At 49.8% G+C, this 17,364-nt stretch overlaps 1 protein-coding gene across 4 annotated transcripts; it reads left to right on the forward strand.

Annotated features, from left to right (window-relative positions):
- Nucleotides 1–10,351: 10,351 nt before the first annotated feature.
- Nucleotides 10,352–17,269, forward strand: TMEM69 (transmembrane protein 69). 4 transcript variants are annotated; one of them, XM_069738029.1, is made up of 4 exons: nt 10,367–10,406; nt 14,318–14,390; nt 15,885–15,942; nt 16,544–17,269. In XM_069738029.1, the coding sequence occupies exons 3-4, from the start codon at nt 15,901–15,903 to the stop codon at nt 17,240–17,242; spliced, it is 741 nt and encodes a 246-aa protein (XP_069594130.1). In that variant the 5' UTR covers nt 10,367–10,406; nt 14,318–14,390; nt 15,885–15,900; the 3' UTR covers nt 17,243–17,269. The 4 variants fall into 4 exon arrangements, with proteins under 4 accessions (XP_069594129.1, XP_069594130.1, XP_069594132.1 ...); XM_069738030.1 differs by lacking the exon at nt 10,367–10,406 and adding an exon at nt 10,437–11,834; XM_069738028.1 differs by lacking the exon at nt 14,318–14,390 and having other exon boundaries at nt 10,352–10,406.
- Nucleotides 17,270–17,364: the final 95 nt, after the last annotated feature.

Raw genomic sequence — 17,364 nt, forward strand, 5'->3', positions numbered from 1 at the left:
GCGTCGCTAAATGTGAATGGGGCCTTTAGCCTAAAGGAAAGGTCTGATCGGTGGGGGTCCACCACCTGGTACCCCCGCCGATCAGCTGTCATCGGTGGCGGCAGCCGCCGGTGAGAAGGACTCGCTTGCCGAGCTGCTCCATCTTCTGATAGTGGTTACTGCAGGGTACTACATATCTGCCCCAAATTGATGGGAATAAGAGGCGAATCTCTAGTACCAAGCCTCGGCCACTATCAGAAGACGGAGCAGCTCAGCAAGCGAGCACTTCCAGCCGGCGACCACCAACACCGATAACAGCTGGTCGCGGGGTTGCTGGATGTCAGACCCTGCGGCCACTCAGACACTGATCACCTAGCCTAAGGGTAGGTCATCAATGCTAAAGTAGTGGACAACCTCTTTAAGGCCAGGTTCACACTTGCGAGTGCGATGTGAGAAACTCGCACGAGTCTCTCGCATCAATACCCGGCGGCAGTGTGCGGCTCTATGTATTTCTATGCTGGTGGCAGTGCCGGGTATTGATGCGAGAGACTCGGGCAAGTTTCTCGCATTGCACTCGCAAGTGTAACATCGGCCTAAGTCATAAATCCTTGTAACAGATTTCGTCTTGTGTGAAGGGTATCAGAGACTCTTACATTTATATTCCCATACCCTTCAGTGTTGTTGTGAAGTTGCCTGTTAATATGCCAACTTTCATATTGTTTATGTTGTGTCCTGGAGCACAGAAACGTTTGACATCTACACTAGGTCCCTCCCCGAGGTGCCATCATCGCCACCCTGAATGTGGAATTCCCACACATCCCACATGAAGATGATGAAGATGGACGAGCCTCCCGGCAAAATGGCTTTGGAAGCTAATGGGATCCCTTCTGAGTCAGAAGACTCACCAGGTTTATCCTCATACATAACGTCTTCTCTGTTGGTGAGGAGTGATACCTACAACTCACCGGAACTGCTATGGGCATCACGATGGCGCCCCAGTATGCCAGCCTTTTCATGGCAAAACTAGAAAGTGACTTTTTAGTATCCTGCTCCATCAAACCTTTGCCCTATTTCTGTTACACCTAGGACATCTTATTAATCTGGACTAAGTGTGAACAATAGATAAAATTCCATGACAGATTCATTTCATCCCTCCGTAAACTTGACGTTGGACCACTCAAATGCAGAAATCAGCATTCTAGATATCACCATAAAAAACAAAATTGTTCAACACAGACATTGGTGTATTGGAAACCAACTGAGCGGACCACAGATGGGACAGCTCCCACCCAATTCATTGTCTACAGCCGGACCCTCAGACATAATCGTATCTGCTCCAGAGCAACAGTCAGTGATGTACACTTAAAGGGAACCTGTACTGAGTAACCTACAGACAGTGTCAGGTTGTCGCCATTATACTGATTACAATGATACCTTGGTTGCTGAAATCCATCTTGTGGTTGTTGTTTAATCCATCTTAAGATGGCGCCAGTGACGGCTCCAGTGCAGCAGCATCATTCGGAACGTGATAGACCATACTGCACAGGTCCCGCTGCCGGCGCTATATTGATGGAGCCAAATTTTTTCTCTACCAAAATGGAGCCGGCAGCGGGACCTGCATATTATAGATTGAATCATGCTACAGCACCGGCACCTGCATGAGGAATGTAATTTTTTTTCCTTCAAACAATAAGATATGCAGTATGTAAACTAGGGGCAGGTCAGAGAGGGATCAGTAACCTGCCAAAAGCCATACACATGAATACCTAATCAGAGCACCGCATGAAGACCCCCCACAAGACCACACCGGAGCACGAGCATATCAATAACTCAAAACTGAACATAAGGATTAAAGGGAACCTGTCACCCTCAAAATCAAAGGTGAGCTAAGCCCACCGGCATCAGGGGCGTATCTACAGCATTCTGGAATGCTGTAGATAAGCCCCCGATGTATCCTGAAAGATGAGAAAAACAGGTTAGATTATCTCTCCCAGGGTGGTCCCGCTGCGGTCCGGTCAGATGGGTGTCGCGGTCCGGGGCCTCCCATCTTCATCACATGATGTCCTCTTCTGGTCTTCTTGTTGCGGCTCCGGCGCAGGCGTACTTTGTCCTGTTGAGGGCATAGTAAAGTACTGCAGTGCGCAGACGCTGGGTCTCTCTGAACTTTCCCAGCGCCTGCGCACTGCAGTACTTTGCTCTACCCTCAACAGGACAAAGTATGCCTGCGCCGGAGCCGCAGCGTGAAGACCAGAAGAAGACGTCATCGTAACAAGATGGGAGGCCCCGGACCGGACCGCGACACCCATCTGACCGGACCGCAGCGGGACCACCCCTGAGTGAGTATAATCTCACCTCTTTTTCTCATCTTTCAGGAAACATTGGGGGCTTATCTACAGCATTCCAGAATGCTGTAGATAAGGGCCCCGTCACACTTAGCGACGCTAAAGCGATCCCGACAACGATACGACCTGTCAGGGATCGTTGCTGCGTCGCTATGTGGTCGCTGGTGAGATGTCAAACAGTGCGATCTCCCCAACGACGCAGCAGCGATGCGGCGACCAGTAGCGACCTGCACAACGATGTCGTTGTGACCCTGTCACATGGCAGCTATTATGACGATTCAGACCTCGATGAGGGACGTCCTGTGTGACGTTGTAGTCACACAGGCGTGCATTTGCGTTGCCTTTTCCGCGCCCATTCAGTTCTGATTGGTGGTCGCTACTGCGTTCTGATTGGTGGCGGCCTTGCCAAATAAATTAAGGAAAAATGAAAACGCATTTGAGACCCCAAACGATACCTACCGTGCACAAAATATAGGTGTCAGAAGAACCGTTGAATAATAGATAAATCGAAGAGGAGTCGCAGGCCGGAGAACTCTACAACAATCTGCAAACCACCACGCGGTCAGGAACAAAGGATGGAAGCGCTACTATGTCGCCTTCTGTTGAAGGCATGACCGCCAATCAGAACGCAGTAGCGACCACCAATCGGAGTGGAGGGGTGCGGAAAAGGCAACGCAAATGCACGCCTATGTGTCGGTGTCTGAGTCGTCAACGAGGTCGTTGGTAAGGTGTCAAACACAGCGATGTGTGCTACCCAGCGGGACCTCAACGACCAAAAAAACAGGATTTTTGGTTGCTTACCGTAAAATCTGTTTCTTGAAGCCTCCATTGGGGGACACAGGAACCATGGGGTGTATGCTGCTGCCACTAGGAGGCTGACACTATGCAAATAAAAAAGTTAGCTCCTCCTCTGCAGTATACACCCCACCGACTGGCATTATACTCTTCAGTTAGTGAGAAAGCAGTAGGAGATAAGTAGCAAGGTTGAAAACCATAACCACAAACTTGAGAACTGTAAACGTGAGAACAGTCATAGAACAGAAGAATTGGGAGGGAGCTGTGTCCCCCAATGGAGGCTTCAAGAAACAGATTTTACGGTAAGCAACCAAAAATCCTGTTTTCTTTATCGCCTCTCATTGGGGGACACAGGAACCATGGGACGTCCCAAAGCAGTCCCTAGGGCGGGAAAAACAGACTTCCATCAGGTCAGAGGACTCACCACTGCCGCCTGCAAGATCCTTCTGCCTAGGCTGGCGTCCGCCGAAGCGTAGGTATGGACCTTGTAAAATTTGGCGAACGTGTGGATGGAAGACCAAGTTGCCACTTTGCAAAGCTGTTAGGCGGAAACCCTGTGGTGCACCGCCCAGGAGGCGCCCACTGCCCGGGTAGAGTGAGCCTTAATCCCAGGAGGGGGCACTCTGTTCTTGACCCGGTAAGCCTCCAAAAATTGCCATTCTGATCCAGCGAGCAATAGTCGCTTTAGAAGTCGGCTGGCCTCTGCGCGTGCCATCAGGAATGACGAAAAAGGAATCCGTCTTCCGGAAAGTGGACGTTCTATCCCGGTAGATCCTCTCTGCCCTGACGAGGTCCAGCCTGTTCAACGATCACTCCAGGGGATGAGCCGGAGCTGGACAAAAGGAAGGTAGAACGATGACCTCGTCAAGGTGGAAAACCACCTTAGGAAGGCAGGAAGGCGGAGGCATGAAGACCGCCTTGTCCTGGTGAATGTCCAAGTACGGAGGTCAGCAGGACAGGGCCGCCAACTCGGAAAAGCGGCAGATAAAGGAGATGGCCACAAGAAAGGCCACCCTCAAAGATAGAACCGACAGGGGAAACTCCTTGAGAGGCTCAAAGGGGGAAACCCTCAGAACGTCCAGAACCAGGTTTAAATCCCATGAAACCATGGGGGCCCTGTACGGAGGGAAAGCGTGGGCTACTCCTTGAAGGAAGGTCTTAACCTATGGCCGAAAAGCTACAGTCTTCTGAAAGAGGATGGAAGACGCAGAGACCTGGCCCTTCCGGGAACTAAGAGCCAGGCCCGAATCCAGTCCTGCCTGAAGGAAGGCCAAAATGGAAGGCAGGGAAAAGGACATAGGTGAAAAGCAGTTGGACTAGCACCAACGAAGGTAAGCCTTCCAGGTACGATAGTAGATCCTGGAAGATGAAAGCTTCCGAGCCTGAATCACGGTGTGAATCACCCGGTCCGAAAGGCCGGACGCTCTTAGAACTGCGGTCTCAACAGCCACGCCGTTAAACTGAGCGACCGAGAATTCGGGTGGCAGATCGGACCCTGAGACAGCAGATCGTGCCTGTTTGGAAGGCGCCAGGGAGCGTCCGCAAGAAGATTGACGAGCTCCGCAAACCAAGCTCTCCTGGACCAATCCGGGGCGATCAGAATGACCGGCACCTTTTCCACTTTGATCTTTTTCAACAGTTTGGGAAGTAATGGAAGGGGTGGGAACAGGTAGGGCAGCACGAACTGTGACCCAGGAATGGCCAGAGCATTGACGCCCACTGCAAGAGGATCGCGAGACCTGGAGATGAACTGCAGAATCTTCCTGTTCATTCAAGACGCCGAGAGATCCACGTCCGGAGTCCCCCATCGAAGAAAAATCTTGATGGAAGACCTCCGGATGCAAGGACCATTCCCCTGCCACGAGGCCCTCGCGGCTGAGGAAGTCGGCGGCCCAATTGTCCACGCCGGGGATATGCCCTGTGGATAACACCGGAACCGTCGTCTCTGCCCAAAGCAGGATCTCGGATACCTCAGCAAGGGCCAAGGAGCACAGAGTCCCCCCCTTGATGGTTGACATATGCCACAGCAGTGGCGTTGTCAGTCTGGATCCGGATAGGCAGACCCCTGAGAATCCTTTCCCAGTGGTGGAGGGACAGAAAAAGGTGGCCCGAATCTCGAGTACATTGATCGGCAGAGACGACTCCTGCGCCGACCAACGGCCCTGAACCGTGCGGTGGCGAAAAAACCGCACCCCAGCCGAGGAGGCTGGCGTCCGTCGTCACCACTTACCAGGAACTGGAAAGAAGGACCTGCCCTGGGAGATGAGAGGTGACATCAGCCACCAGTTGAGAGACCGTTTGACCCGAGAAGAGTCGGATCGGACGGACCAGGGCGAAGACAGACCTGTCACACTGAGACAGAATGGCATGCTGAAAGGGTCGCGAATGAAACTGGGCGAAGGGAATCGCTTCCAATGTTGATACCATCCTCCCCAGAACCTTCATGGCCGATCGGAGGGAGGGAGGCCGAGGACCCTGGAGCAAGCGTATGTCCCGACATAGAGAGGATCTCTTGTCTATGGGAAGGAAGACTTTGGTCTAACAAGTGTCGAAGAGCATGCCCAGAAAAATGATGCGCTGAGAAGGAATAAGGCAGGACTTCTTCCGGTTGACCAGCCACCCAAAACGGCTAGGGTGTCGAGAACGACGGACAGACTTTCGTGAGCCTGAGAAAAGGACAGAGCCTTGATGAGGATGTCGTCGAGGAATGGAAAAAGGACCAGGCCTCTGACTCTGAAGATGGCCAACAGCGCCGCCATGATCTTCGTGAATACCCTTGGAGCGGTTGTGGGACCGAACGGCAGGGCAACGGATTGAAAATGTACCGGGAGCACCGCAAAGCGCAGGAATCGGTGACGTCCAGGAAATATCGGGACATGGAGGTAGGCGTCCTGAATATCTATGGAACACAGAAATTCTTGAGCCTGCATGGGAGCAATTATTGAACGAAGGGATTCCATCCCGAAGTGTCTCAGACGAACTCTCCTGTTCAGTAATCTGAGGTCCAGAATGGGGCGAACCTTGCCGTCTTTTTTTTTTTTTTTTTGGTACCACAAAAAGGTTCGAGTAGAAACCTGTGAACCGTTATTTCCCTGGGACGGGAACGATTTCCCCGGCCTTGAGAAGAGAAGCGATGGCTGCGAGGAAACCTGGGAGGTGGGTTGGAGTCTTGTCAGAGTCATGCTGAGGTGGATCTTCCAGTCCTGGCCTGGAGGATCTACCCGGGGAGTAGCGAGGACGCCAGGACGGAGTGGGCCTAAAGGGCACCGCTTTCTTCTCTTGACGTGCCTGTGGACTCTGGTGCTGCTGAGAAAAGGAGGTTGGTGCCGTGAGGCGATGAAAAAAAAAAAAAAAAGGCCGAAAAGACCGAAACTGCCGTCTAGGAGGAGGGCGACGAGGATTAGCCTGGGGGAGAGGGGACTTGTACCCCCGGTGGCGTCCTTAATGATTTGGTCCAGCTTGGAACCAAAGAGACGTGAGCCCTGAAAGGAGAGACTGGTGCGGGAACATAAGTCTGCCCCCCAGGCCTTGAGCCAAAACGGTCCGGCGGATGGTAACGGCATTGCTGGACGCCTGAGCCGCACAAGACGCGGCATCCAGAGAGACGGAGACCAGGTATTCACTCGCGTGGGAAATCTGGATGGCAAACTCCGCCAGTTGCTCAGGAGGCGCTCTGTCCAGGATATCTCGACGGAGCTCTTTGGCCCATTTGGAAAGGGATTTCGAAACCCAGGTGGAAGCAAAAACTGGGCATTTGAAGCGGCTGCAGCTGCCTCAAAGGCTGACTTCGCAAAGGACTCTATAACTATCGTTAAAGTCCTTTAGGGCTGCTCCGCCGGACAGTGGAAGCACCGTGTTGGTGGAGAGCCTGGAAACGGGGATCCACCGAGGGGGAGACCGTCCAATTGGCAGTAAGTTCTGGAGAAAAACTTAGGTGGTATAGCCCGTCTAAACGAAACCGCCTGATCTGCGGGTTCTGTAGAGGGATCCATAATGCCACAGGTTTGGTTTATAGCTCCAATGAGATTCTGGACCATATCCCTCATGGTGGCGATTTGGTTAGAATCCAGCTCCGAAATGTCCTCCGAGGGCTCATCAGATAACGCCTCGCCTGATTCAGGGGAGAAGGATCGGGAGGACGCCGACCGCAGAGGAGGACCGTGTGGCGAGATGGAGCGAGAAGAGGACTCAGACCGATGTTCCTGTCTGGACCTTTTGCGGCTTATCAAGGAGGGCTCGGGCGGAGGCTCCTGCAACCCGCTGGCCACTGTGGGGGCTGCGGAGGTAATCGGTCCAGCACGGATAACAGAAATTTTGAGACACCCACATTAGGTCGGCCACCGATAGAGACAGAGAGAAAACCCAGCCTGGGATGGGGGTATCACTCTCGGGCGGACCGGCCGGAGGATCCTGGGCGGTGGGAACAATCGGGTTGCTGCAGGCCTGACAGAGCGGAGAGGCAGAAGAGGATGAAGTAGGAGGAAGAGAGCGGCCCCCTTTAGAGTTAGACATTTTAGAGAGGTCCGTGAAGAAAATGCAAGAGGGTTAGGGGACAGAGGGGAGTGTCAGTCTGCAATTGCAGAACTACTCACGGCAGACGGATTGCGGAGTGAAGCTGACCAGCTTGATGCATGGACCTCTGGCGAGAAGTGGACCCTTAGGCAGGAGGGTAGAATGGCCTCCTGGCGCAATTTTGCCGATCTGCGGCTGTCTTGTATCCTGTGTGGAGGAGAGGGCTCGTGGCTAGGGAGTCCCAAGATGGCGCTGGTGGGCAGGGAAAAGAGTCGGTGCCTCAGTGCAATTGTCGGGCGGGAGAAAAGCCCGCCCGATGAAAGAGGGAAGGGGGCGGAGCCCGCCACCGGAAGTAGGCCCGGGCAGAAGCCGGGGCCTAAATTAGGAATAGGAGACCGGCGGAGAAGGGCCGCGGCGTAGGCCCAGTGCGCCGCATGGAGGAAGCGATGCGGCAGGTGAGCGACCGTTAACAGCGGCCGCATGCCCAAGCGGTGTGGCGACCTGGCAGGCCGCCACGCTGAGGGAGAAGGAACGGCCGCTTACCGTGGCCGGATGGTAGTGGTGGAGAAATGCGGCGGCTGTCAGAGCCCCCGCGCTGATGAAAAAGAATGGCCGCTGTAGGAGCAGGGAGAACGCAGGGGGCCAAAGCGATGCGGCGACTGGCAAAGCCGCCGCGCTCAGAGGAAAGGAACGGACGCTTACAGCGCCGGAGCAGGGAAGCCGCAGGGGCCCGAAGCGGTGTGGCACGGCCGCGCTATTAAGGAGGCTGCTGAGAGCACAGCGCAGTGACAGATAATAAGCGGCGCGGTAGACCGAAAAGGCAGCCGCGCCGGAACTAGGAGAGAGGGCGGCCGCAGCCGAATAGGCGCGGCGGCTGGGAACAAATGTGACCCACATAATGAACCCCTTAACAGGCACCCCCTTTTTGAGGAAACAGGGCCGCAGAAAAAAATAATAAATAAAAAATACTCACCTTAGACATCCCACGCCGGTACTAACCTGGAAAAAATGAGACGTCCAGGGAGCTGATGGACGTCCTCGTCTCCGCAACCGACAGGCTCTGGTGGGCGAGTGGGTGGGGGACGGAGCCAGGACCGGACTTCTAAGCACGCTGGTGTGCTAGGATCTTGGTCCTGGTGAGGGATCTATGAGGATATGGGGTGGCAGTACACGCCGTACTCATAGTCCGCATTGTGGGAGTACAGGTGTGACTGCTCACCCTGTATCCCTCCGGAAAAACCTGAAAAGAAACGACGCACATTGAGGTAGATAAGGGTCTAATGAAAGACCCGTGTCCACCTCCTACTGACACTAAGCTAAACTGAAGAGTATAATGCCAGTCGGTGGGGTGTATACTGCAGAGGAGGAGCTTTTTTATTTGCATAGTGTCAGCCTCCTAGTGGCAGCAGCATACACCCATGGTTCCTGTGTCCCCCAATGAGAGGCGATAAAGAAAAGGTCCAGGCCATTCCGACACGACCAGCGATCTCACAGCAGGGGCCTGGTCGCTGCTACGTGTCAAACATAGCGAGATCGCTACTGAGGTCGCTGTTGCGTCACAAAACTTGTGACTCAGCAGCGATCTCGCTAGCGACCTCGCTTAGTGTGAAGTAGCCTTAAGCCCCTGATGCCAGTGGGCTTAGCTCACCTTCGATTTTGGGTGTGACAGGTTCCATTTAAACAACAACCACAAGACGGATTTCATCACCAGGTATCATTGTAATCAGTATAACGGCGCCAACCTGACACTGTAGGTTACTGTGCAAAATCCTGCTGACAGGTTCCCTTTAAGAATTCGCTGAGCTCAGCTTGTTTTTCGTTTTTTTTTCTCAATGCCAGTTGCTCTGTCTCTGCTCTGTGTATATAATTGTGTTTCTTCTTGATACTTTGTGACACCCGGCGCCTGATGACCAGAACTCAGAAGTCTGGAAAGCTGCTCGGTAACATCACTGATCAGTCATTAAAGGTCTCATAACTACGAGTTTATTATGTATCACACAGGAGAGGATGAGATACACAGCTCACAGTCAGTATCACACAGGATAAGATTAGATACACAGCTCATCAGACAGTATCACACAGGACAGGATTAGATACACAGCTCAGCAGATATCACACAGGACAGGATTAGATACACAGCTCAGCAGACAGTATCACACAGGACAGGATTAGATACACAGCTCACAGTCAGTATCACACAGGACAGGATTAGATACACAGCTCAGCAGATATCACACAGGACAGGATTAGATACACAGCTCAGCAGACAGTATCACACAGGACAGGATTAGATACACAGCTCAGCAGACAGTATCACACAGGACAGGATTAGATACACAGCTCAGACAGTATCATACAGGATAGGATTAGATACACAGGCCAGCATACAGTATCACAGTTTAGGATTAGATACACGGCTCAGCAGACAGTATCACACAGGATAAGATTAGATACATAGCTCAGCAGTCAGTATCACACAGGACTAGATACACGACTCAGCAGACAGTATCACACAGGATAGGAATAGATACACAGCTCAGCAGACAGTATCAGATGTTGCAGGCTTAGATACATCAGCTCACTGTTCCTGGGGTGTTATACGGTGATTAGTGAGGAGCAGATATAACCTCACATCAGTAGACGCTCTGCAGTTGGAGCATGCTCAGTACCGTCTGCCCACACTTCTTCTGGCTTCCTTGCCCACAGGAAGTAAACCTGTGTGTGACTTCCTGTTTATGACCTTTGCACTGCAGCAGTTCCGTAAAGCAGGCGGTGGAGGTGAGTGTCAGTGTCAGTGCGGTGTTGCTTGTAGCTGTAATGTGTGGGCCCCTCCAGGTCCTGAGTACACAGCACACAGTCTGTCTCCGGTCTGCAGGGCGCATGTCTCGGGGCCATTCAGGGGTCTCAGTATCTGGTCCTGGGCTGGGGAATGAGGCCATCTATAATGACAGAGCGGCGACCAGTGCCCAGCCCCCCACAGTCCAGGCTCATTTCCCAATAATCAGCAAGTCGAAACTATTGAGCTCAGCGGGCGACATTTCTAGGTGCCTAAACGTCATTATTGTCGGCAGCACATTGTACACGTGCTGCCGAGAACAGTGGCAGCCTATGCGCATTGAGCGCTCTTTTACCGTTCCGTCATTCTGCCGATCGGCCAATGTGTTCATTTAATGGCGTCATCATCAATCTGATAATATAAGGGGTTCTCCACATCTGGGGACACTGCCATACTTTTTTTTTTTTAAAAGCATATTTTGGGCTAGAAATCATTTTTTGCCATTAGTGCAAAACTGATGACACCTATTTGCCTCCGTGCTGCACTGTACACCGCTGCCTGCAGAATGAGTTATCTGAGAACCTGTCAGTGAGCTTCCTCCGGCCGCAGACATTCAGCACAGTGATGGCAATGAGTTATCTGAGAACCTGTCAGTGAGCTTCCTCCGGCCGCAGACATTCAGCACAGTGATGGCAATGAGTTATCTGAGAACCTGTCAGTGAGCTTCCTCCGGCCGCAGACATTCAGCACAGTGATGGCAATGAGTTATCTGAGAACCTGTCAGTGAGCTTCCTCCGGCCGCAGACATTCAGCACAGTGATGGCAATGAGTTATCTGAGAACCTGTCAGTGAGCTTCCTCCGGCCGCAGACATTCAGCACAGTGATGGCAATGAGTTATCTGAGAACCTGTCAGTGAGCTTCCTCCGGCCGCAGACATTCAGCACAGTGATGGGAATGAGTTATCTGAGAACCTGTCAGTGAGCTTCCTCAGGCCGCAGACATTCAGCACAGTGATGGCAATGAGTTATCTGAGAACCTGTCAGTGAGCTTCCTCCGGCCGCAGACATTCAGCACAGTGATGACAATGAGTTATCTGAGAATCTGTCAGTGAGCTTCCTCAGGCCGCAGACATTCAGCACAGTGATGGCAATGAGTTATCTGAGAATCTGTCAGTGAGCTTCCTCAGGCCGCAGACATTCAGCACAGTGATGGGCACTGACACAACTCATCTGCTCGGGACAGGAGCTGTAATCAGCCTTCTGCTCCGCCGGGAACTACAAGACACAGGCTACTTCCAGTCTGCACTTCTTTGGAGAAGGCGCACGCAGGGGATGTGGCGCGGTGCAGTGATGCGGTCGCGTCATCAAGCATTCACTGCGGCACTTCATGAGGCATAGAAGAGGAGACTGTGGACTGGAGCCTGGATTAGGTGAATAGAAGCTGCTTTTTTAATTATATTACTTGTCCATAGAATGAGGGTCTCTGCTCGGTGGGCAGCAAAGTATAGGGGAAACTGTGATGGTCATACTGTTTGGGAGTGCTGTTTGTGGGCCATATTATATGGGGTGCTCTGGGGGTCATCATAGTATGCATGGGGGACAATGGTGGGCATACTATTTATGGGGGGGTCATCATACTATACACAGTACCTTGTGAAAGTATTCGGCCCCCTGGAACTTTTCAACCTTTTCCCACATATCATGCTTCAAACATAAAAACACCAAATGTAAGTTTTTGGTGAAGAAGCAACAAGTGGAACACAATTGTGAAGTTGAACAAAATTTATTGGTTATTTTAAATTTTTGCGGAAATTCAAAAACTGAAAAGTGGGGCGTGCAATATTATTCAGCCCCTTTAACTTAATACTTTGTTGCGCCACCTTTTGCTGCGATTACAAGTCGCTTGTCTCTATCAGTTTTATACATCGAGAGACTGAAATTCTCGCCCGTTCTTCCTTGGCAAACAGCTCGAGCTCAGTGAGGTTTGATGGAGATCGTTTGTGAACAGCAGTTTTCATCTCTTTCCACAGATTCTCGATTGGATTGAGGTCTGGACTCTGACTTGGCCATTCTAACACCTGGATACGTTTCTTTGTGAACCATTCCATTGTGGATTTTGCTTTATGTTTGGGATCATTGTCTTTTTGGAAGATAAATCTCCGTCCCAGTCTCAGGTCTTTTGCAGACTCCAACAGGTTTTCTTCAAGAATGGTCCTGTATTTGGCTCCATCCATCTTCCCATCAATTTTAACCATCTTCCCTGTCCCTGCTGAAGAAAAGCAGGCCCAAACCATGATGCTGCCACCACCATGTTTGACAGTGGGGATGGTGTGTTCAGGGTGATGAGCTGTGTTGCCTTTACCCCAAACATATTGCTTGGCATTGTTGCCAAAAAGTTTGATTTTGGTTTCATCTGACCAGAGCACCTTCTTCCACATGTTTGGTGTCTCCCAGGTGGCTTGTTGCAAACTTTAAACAACACTTTTTATGGATATCTTTGAGAATTGGCTTTCTTCTCCCCACTCTTTCATAAAGGCCAGATCTGTGCAGTGTACGACTGATTGTTGTCCTATGGACAGACTGTCCCACCTCAGCTGTAGATCTCTGCAGTTCATCCAGAGTGATCATGGGCCTCTTGGCTGCATCTCTGATCAGTCTTCTCCTTGTTTGAGATGAAAGTTTAGAGGGACGGCCGGGTCTTGGTAGATTTGCAGTGGTATGACACTCCTTCCATTTCAATATGATCGCTTGCACAGTGCTCCTTGGGATGTTTAAAGTTTTGGAAATCATTTTGTATCTAAATCCAGCTTTAAACTTCTCCACAACAGTATCACAGACCTGCCTGTTGTGTTTCTTGGTCTTCATGATGCTCTCTGTGCTTCACACAGAACCCTGAGACTATCACAGAGCAGGTGCATTTATACGGAGACTTGATTACACACAGGTGGATTATATTTATCACCATTAGGCATTTAGGACAACATTGGATCATTCAGAGATCCACAATGAACTTCTGGAGTGAGTTTGCTGCACTGAAAGTAAAGGGGACGAATAATATTGCACGCCCCACTTTTCAGTTTTTGAATTTCCACAAAAATTTAAAATGACCAATAAATTTCGGTCCACTTAATTGTGTTTACTTGTTGTTGATTCTTCACCAAAAATTTACATTTGGTATCTTTACCATGATATGTGGGAAAAGGGGTGTGAAGGTAGGGAAATAAATCAAAATAGAGCAGGATAGGGAATTACCACACATACAAACGAAGCAAGTCACTAATAACTCCTCCAACACTCCTTCTCATAAGAACTCCTCTCCCTCCATTAGCCATGCAGCAAATGCTAGCTCTGACAAAGATTTGTAACAGAGCCCAGATTATAAAGGGAAAAGGAGTAGGTAATGAGCTCAGCTGTGAGCACAGATATTTCCAACATGGCTGATTAACCCCTATTCTGCCAGAAGGAATAAACACACTTAAAATGAAGGAGAAGTGCTTCATCTGATCACTGGAGTAGGAGCAGACGCTGCGGTCTTCTGGCTCCACATTGTCGCAGTAACCCCTTGACAGTATTTCTCGTATGACTGATGCAAAAACCATCAGACATATCCCTATATTATAATGGAGGTCTGTTTATTTTCGGTTGGGGTATCAGCCACATGCTGGACACCTTTATTGAAACCAAATCGGCCCCTCTATTAGTTTCCATAACTATCCTTGGGTTTGACATTTAAAATATAGGACTTCAGGGATGAATATTGCTATTTTTTCCACTGAATTGTGCAAATGGTCTGCAAAAATGTGTATAACTTTGAATTTACATTCTATGTTAAAAGAAAAAAAGGTGTTTGGTACCCCGTGTTTAGCCGGTTGAACCATGCCTCTTTTTTGTGCATATATTTGTGTTTCTCCAGAAACTTTGTTATACCGTGCCTGAGGAAGGGACCTAAGAAGTCCCGAAAGCTGCTCTGTAACATCCATTAAAAGGTATAACTACAAGATTATCTTGTTTTTCACACTGAGAGCATTATTACTCTGTTAAGTCACATCCCTGAAGTACACCGCTTTTTACTTTTGCGGATGTTTTTGTGAAGAAGTGGACGTGTTCACCAGAGCTTGTTACCTAACCCATCAGAGGGGGAGGAAGCAGGTGCATTAAGGGTCCGGTTACCTTAGGGTACCGTCACACAGTGGCATTTTGATCGCTACGACGGCACGATTCGTGACGTTCCAGCGATCTCGCTGTGTCTGACACGCTCCTGCGATCAGGGACCCCGCTGAGAATCGTACGTCGTAGCAGATCGTTTGAAACTTTCTTTCGTCGTCTAGTGTCCCGCTGTGGCGGCATGATCGCATGGTGTAACAAAGGTGTGCACGATATTGTATACGATGTGCGCATAGTAACCAACGGCTTCTACATCGCACATGCGTCATGAAATTATCGCTCCAGCGTCGTACATTGCAAAGTGTGACAGCAGTCTACAACGCTGGAGCGATATTGTTACGATGCTGGAGCGTCACGGATCGTGCCGTCGTAGCGATCAAAATGCCACTGTGTGACGGTACCCTTAGTCTCTGACCCATTCCTCAGCTTTGGGGTGGGGGAAGGGCGCCAATGGTTTTATCTACCTAGGGCACCAAAATACCTTGTCCCGACCCTGCACAAACACAAAGTTGCAGAGAATCAAAATGCCTGTAAAAAGCCAAACTCTGCAACATTTGAAACCCTATTGCAAAAATTATTTTTAGCTTGAAAAATATGCATTAAGTAAAAAAAAAAATTGTTAGGCAATCCCTGCATGTGTTGAGGCTGTCAAACATATTTTTCGAGCATGCCGAAGACACTCTGCTAGCACCCGGGCATGCTCAGATAACACCTCATCCCATTACGTTCGCTCAACACTAAGGCTAAGTACCATTTCCGTTGCGCCATTCGTCCTATCTTTATGACGAATACTAGTAACATCACTTATAGTCCTTTCTGATACAGAGGCGCACATAACCATCCTCGTTTTTTTATAAATTATTAGATCGCCTGAGGCGGCCATCCAGAGGGAATTGGTTTTATAGGACATAAAAGTATGCAGTAATTGTGGGAATGCTGAAAGCATCTTGCATGTCTCGTATATAACAATATAATAATACCCACCGAACACTTAGTGTCCCTTTCTACCTGAGGTTGAATAGAGCATTGGTTTGTATTGCACAAATGATAATATGGAAAAACAATCTATAATCTACTTCCCCTAATAGGGTGCATGTTCAAACATGCCGGAACGCCCAGTCATATCGAATTTACCCACATTTTGACTAAGGACATAATCCAAAACGCAAAACCACATATCAGGAATTTCTTTAAATAAAACATGTTTACGATAGATGTTCATTAAGACCTTAGGGGGATAGAGATTGGAGGGTATCCTAAAATACCCGGATTTGTGGTCACTCCAGCTTTTAATTTTGTCTTTTCTTCATTGTCAGGTGTCGGATCTGCACAATGCTGCGTCTGGGTGGAAAGTGTTGGCCATCGGTCCAGCAGGTACAATGAACTCAGCGTTCATCGAAATAAAAACACACTGAGAGGGATATAACCAAAGAGGAGGCGCTGCCGTTACTCACAAGCTTTAATAATAAGATCACCTTTTAGGATTTTCTTTGACTGATATTTCCTTCAGTGTAGGTCCAGGACAGGGGAGAAGTTTTATGCTGTTACTATGATTAGACCCAGTACTAGACTAATACATTGTTACGTATCATCAGCTGTGTCAGTAAGAATAGGTCATGATTAGTGTTGAGCGAACGTAATGGGATAAGGTGTTATCTGAGCATGCTCGGGTGCTAGCAGAGTGTCTTCGGCATGCTCAAAAAATGTTTGGCAGCCGCAACACATGCAGGGATTGCCTAACAAATAGTTAATCCTGACATGTGTTGCGGCTGTCGAACAGCCCCGAGATATGCAGCTGCGGCGACTTGAACATAGTATTCCAGCACGCCAAAGACACTCGGTTAACACCCGAGTAGAAGAGCAGCGCTGATATCGTCGTGTCCCGTGCACAATTGGCAGGTATCACACACGTCCTTCGGTGCTGTAATTCTGATACTGAAAGTTTGTTGTTTTTTTTTTTGTTTTTTTTTTATAGTTTTGTAAAATGTCTGGACCAGGCTGCAGACAAACATCGCACGCGTCCATTACCTGGCGGTCGTTTAGGATCCTAGCCTCGCCTAATGCCGCCCTCCACACTCTGCAGCGCTCGGCTCCTCTCCACTGCTGTGGATTACACACCTCCAGCTCGCTCCACAAGAGAAGACAAAACGCCCAAGAAGAGGAGTTCGACCAGATGATGAAGAATTACAAGGACGAGCTGAGAAAGACGCCAAGGTCGGCTGTGTACCTGAGCGTGGCTGGACTGGTCCCGGTGGTAGTTGCTCCTCTCACCATGAATTTTGGGGGTTATTATTACCCAGAAATGGCGTTCCTTCAGCTCGCCAGTGCCAGCTGCCTGTTATCGTTTTATGGTGGAATTCGTTGGGGTATTTCGGTTCCTGAAAACAGCCCATTCCGGCCAGACTCACTGAACTTCATACTCGGCGCGTTTCTTCCGTTTGTTGCATGGACAGCTTTGGTAGTGTCAGATGATATTATCGTAGCAGCAGTGACAGTGATTGGTGGATTGGTCGTGGGGGCATTGGGAGGGTTCGGGATGCTTCCTCCTTTTCCATTTTGGCTTAGTTTTCTGAGAAATATTTGTTTCCTGTTGACCTTCTCCTGTATTCTGGCCACTATGTGGTTCTTCGCCATCTACCCAGAAAAATCACTGAAAAATCAAAGTCAAAAATAAAAACTGAGTATCTGCGGTTGATCTTTATACCAGAAGTTTTATCACCGATCAGACACTGAGAACAAAACTACAAGTAGCAACAAAGGTTAAATCCATGTTGGTTTACTCATGGTGTAGTGCCC

This window comes from Ranitomeya imitator, chromosome 8, assembly GCF_032444005.1.
Source record: "Ranitomeya imitator isolate aRanImi1 chromosome 8, aRanImi1.pri, whole genome shotgun sequence".
NCBI lineage: Eukaryota > Metazoa > Chordata > Amphibia > Anura > Dendrobatidae > Ranitomeya > Ranitomeya imitator.

Coding starts and splice junctions, on each gene's coding strand:
- TMEM69 (XM_069738028.1), top strand. CDS start 15,901: ATGCTGCGTCTGGGTGGAAAGTGTTGGCCATCGGTCCAGCAG. Junction 15,943..16,543: donor GTTGGCCATCGGTCCAGCAG/GTACAATGAACT, acceptor TTTTTTTTATAG/TTTTGTAAAATGTCTGGACC.